The sequence below is a fragment of the Topomyia yanbarensis genome, chromosome 2 (assembly GCF_030247195.1).
Source record: "Topomyia yanbarensis strain Yona2022 chromosome 2, ASM3024719v1, whole genome shotgun sequence".
In the NCBI taxonomy this organism is placed as follows: domain Eukaryota; kingdom Metazoa; phylum Arthropoda; class Insecta; order Diptera; family Culicidae; genus Topomyia; species Topomyia yanbarensis.
This window is the reverse complement of record NC_080671.1, coordinates 441,316,399-441,320,682: the sequence shown is the minus strand read 5'-3', so window position 1 is coordinate 441,320,682 and position 4,284 is coordinate 441,316,399. Positions and strand designations below refer to the sequence as shown.

Here is a 4,284-nt window from a genome sequence, read left to right as displayed (position 1 = left end):
ACCCACATTTTGATAGTATAAATGGATGGGCGACGGTATTAGGCACGGAAGGCTGACCGGCACTCCTTGATTCCGTCGTCTGGAATGCACACCGGGGAGACTGGAATGACTGCTAACAGCAGAAGGCGCGGGTGAACTGCATGAATTGGTAGCACCCGTGATGGAAGTTGGAGTGCTCCTCAGGAGGTTTCCAGCTGACGGCTGACATCGTTGACTTATTAATTGACAGTCGGAAGCATTCGAGCTAGAACAAGCAGTTCCATCAGGAAAAACGGTTGATTCATCAAAATTATTTTTAAAATACTTGCCAAAGAGGGCAATTTGGGAGTCCCCCTCTCCATTCCCAGACACAGGGCCGGGACGACTGAAGATACTGCTGACTGCGAGAGGCACGACTGTGCTGGGAGGATTGGGGGATTCCATATTGCTTTCTACGGTGCGTCCCGGTTGCCGTTGATCAACAGGCGAATTGTCGGTGCGTAGTCTAAAATAACTGCTATTTGCGATGGATTTATCCCAGTCGAGGTGTTTTCCGAAACCCCTGCTTCCCGTCATTAGTACGTTCTTGCCGAAAGTCGATGAACTCGCGGAAATACATCCCATCCGGCCAAGTTTCGGCATTGAGGGCCATTTCACGAAGTTTAGGGTCAAAACCAATTTTGAAAGAAATGAAATTAAGCCCGCTCAAATTTGCGTCTTTTTTCACTAACTTCTTCACTTCGACCGGATCGTCCGTTGAAAGGCACTCCTTAACCATAGCACCAACCTCGTCTTCAGAAACGGTGGTGGCAATTCGCGACAAATAAATCCAGCATTTACTAGTAGCGGGTTGAACAGTGATTGTGGGTACCTTTGCTACATCACCCTTTTTCTTGCCACACGTTAGGCTGGGGACATCGGATTTAGAAAGAGATTTATCATCCTCGGTCTCGCGAGCACGTTTGGCTCCAGCTCTATTTGGAACGGGCCATGAAATGGGAGTTGCAGGCAATGTCGTTGCGGATTCCACTGATTTTCTGGTTTTCTCCATTTCAGCCTTTAATGCTTCAAGCGCTGTTTTATGTGTGTCGGTCAGCAAACGGAACGCTTCGCTCAATGCTGTAAAAGCTGCATTCACTGCGGAGGATTTCATCAAATCCACACAGCGGTCGCAGGGCCAGAATATATTCGCTGAGTCGTTAATCATGTCCAATTTTGGACGAGTGAGCGTTGAACACGATAGATGCATGATTCTGTCGCAGAATCCTTGGCATTTCAGCTGATTCAAAGTGGTTACCGGCTCGGAGCACTGCAGGCAGATCGAATCCATTGCGAATCGCCTACAGGTAGGCAGCAGTAGCTACTTCGCGAATAAGCTTTCCCGATATGCATCCACGGTTTCACCACAAGGATTCTATCACTACCGACGACACTTTGGGAGAACAAAATGTTTGTCAATTGTCAGCGCACGACCAAGAATCACAAATTATGAGTCAATTGATCAATAACTGCAGCTTAGGCGAGGGCACAAACTCTATTCTAAATGAAAAATCACTGAATATACACAAAAAAACGATCCAAAATACGCGAACAAAAATAAACAAACTGATTCACAACAGTGGTGGAACATATCAGTAGTATTCCCAATATGGTGAGTATTATATGAAATGTTTGGAAATGGTTCCAAAGATATCTGAAATGGTATTTATTAATAAGGGACGTTATCAAGCTCTAAATTAAAGGAGTGTATAGAAAGAACAGCTTATGTTAAAAAGAAGGAAAATATTCACAAAACATAGAATAACCACAAATATTGTAAATACAAGAATAAACAACCAGTATTCAATTTATGAAAAAAATTAGATTCATTATTGTAGAAGACGTAACTGTAGATTTCTCATTTATGATTATTTAGATGAGTAGAAGAGCATTCGGCCTAGTTACTCATTCGGTTATACTACGTTCGACCAATCAGCATTCGGTTAATCGGCATTCAACTAAAATGCACCCGTTCATCATATTTGTCACATATGAAAAGGTGGGAAATAATAGAACTCTTTTGATACGATCGCAATAAAAGGGGCGACAAATTAAACTTTCTACCCCGAGCGGCAAAAGCCTCGCGCCGCCACTGTATCGATTACGGACCAAACAAAAATTACATTACGCAAAAATTGCTAAAAATTGACTCTCCTTCCTCCATGTAACAAATTGTCACAAATTTCTCTATCCTTCCTCACCTATTACGTAACAAGTTCTTCGATTTTTTTTCTTCTGTAAAAACATATGTCACAACATGTCACAATTTATCATACCACCTCTCCCCCCTCCTTAAAAGCGTTACGTAATTTATGAATGGTTCCTTACAGCCAAACTTTCAATATCATTTTATTATTTTATTTGGGAGATGTTGAGTTATTGTTCATACCCCATTTTTTCTGGGTGCCTCCTAAAGATTCGCTGTTACATTATAGTATGCAAAGTTTCTGAATAGACAATCAATCTCGGTATCGTGAAATTTTTTTATTAACGATATTATATTTCACCGATTTTTAGTACCGTCCCAATTAGGTGTTCTTTATCGCAATAAGAACACCACCTTCGCAACCAATATCACTGGTAGAAGAGTTGCGATCGCATCTATGAATTGCGTAGTTTGTTATAAAATCGGAGTTGCTCCTCCGATGTTCGGCATGATCCCTGCCACTACGTTAATCATTCTCATTGGCTTCTCACATACATAGTCAACATGGCCGTTGTAATTTAACCGATTGTTGACCCTCACACCCTGGTACTTCAGTGTGAATTGAGTGCCTACCGACGCTGATCACGATACGTACGCTGGATTTGTTTACAGCGAGCCAGCTATAATTTGGCATCAACCATCCAGGTTTCAACGATGCCCATCGTCGCTGCTATCAACATCTGCGCTTCCGCCAGAGTCTCGCCGATTAACGCCAGTACGACGTCATCTGCTCAGTCAACGATCTCAGCTCACATGGGCAAATTACTTGATAGCGTTAGGGTGAGTACGGAGCCCTAAGGTATTCTCTGCCATGTCCGTCTCCTCAGTGGCGTAGCCAGAAATTGGGTTTGGAGGGGGTTTTGATGAAAATCGCAAATTTTTTGAAAAAATGCTAAAATTTAATATGAGTTTGATAAATTATTGAAAACTCAAAAACATAAGTAGTCTAACAGATGTCATTCCAGTCTACAAACAAGAAGGATCAACATGGAACAGTTTTCAAACCTCTATAGATTATTTTCTTGTATAATATGTCAATGAAGTCAAAAATTGCGATCTTTTAAAGTGGGATAAATGATCTAAAAAAATTTCAACGTTCAAGATCACCTAATATAATAATCCTTGACTTTGAAGGTTTGACAACTTCGGGAAGTTATCAACATAAAACAGCGCCTGCTTTGATATAGAAATTTTAGTGATTAACTCTCAAAGAGGTAATTATGGTGAATTAATTTTTCAAAAATATTAAGAGACATGGTGCCTTCAGCAAAGTTTTTGATAATGTCATTTCAAACAATTTTGTTGAAAATATGAAGGCTACATGAATTCAACATATAGGGATTTAAATGGACTGGGCCTGCTATATTTCTTCTTAGTGAAGAAAAATTTAGGTGAAAACTATTTTTTTCTGCGCTACGGATAAAATTGTTTGAAACAATCATTGCGAGTTGAGAACACAAAACCTATAACTAAATTATGGATGGATGGAACTGAAACTTGCGTTTCGACTTCATCTCATCAGAATCCGACACTAACTTGGTGGGCGGACTAAGCTTGCGCCGAATTGATGCTAGCTCCTGAAAATGGAATCACTCTTTGTGTTTTTGAGTCCTTTTAATATCTGGGAATTATTTGTTTTATATCCAGTTCCCTTATTTTTTTTTGCAAGCTTCAAAGGCACCTTGAACGCAATGTGAATTTATTATTTAATTACCACAGAAGAGATTTATCAAATACAGTAATTTCAGAATAGCTTGTTGTAAAGGTTTTCTACTACTATATTTCGATACTCTGAATATGTGGGATATTTATGTCTTTGACAAAGTTGTTTGAAATAGCACTTTCGAAAACTTTACTGGAGACATTAAGTCTCGACCCAAATTTGGTTGAAGAGTAATTCTTGTCTATAATTACTTCTAGGAGGATTAACCGTCAAAATTATTCTATCAGCAGATGAACAGTTTTACGTTTTGAAATTCTTCAATGTTACTTAAAATCGAAATTTGGCAGTTTCGAATGAATGTGATCGTGACCGTTAAAAAATTATCGAACATTAATTT

The 4,284-nt window shown here is 39.7% G+C and overlaps 1 protein-coding gene across 1 annotated transcript; it reads right to left on the bottom strand.

Moving 5' to 3' along the window:
• Positions 1-511: 511 nt before the first annotated feature.
• LOC131681051 (uncharacterized) lies at positions 512-1,309 on the bottom strand. The gene has a single exon (XM_058961756.1). It carries the CDS (start codon positions 1,307-1,309, stop codon positions 512-514), a length of 798 nt encoding a protein of 265 aa, XP_058817739.1.
• Between the last annotated feature and the right edge of the window lie 2,975 nt (positions 1,310-4,284).

What these genes read in the sequence shown, in the direction of transcription:
- LOC131681051 (XM_058961756.1), bottom strand. Translation starts at nt 1,309, where the DNA reads ATGGATTCGATCTGCCTGCAGTGCTCCGAGCCGGTAACCACTTTGAAT.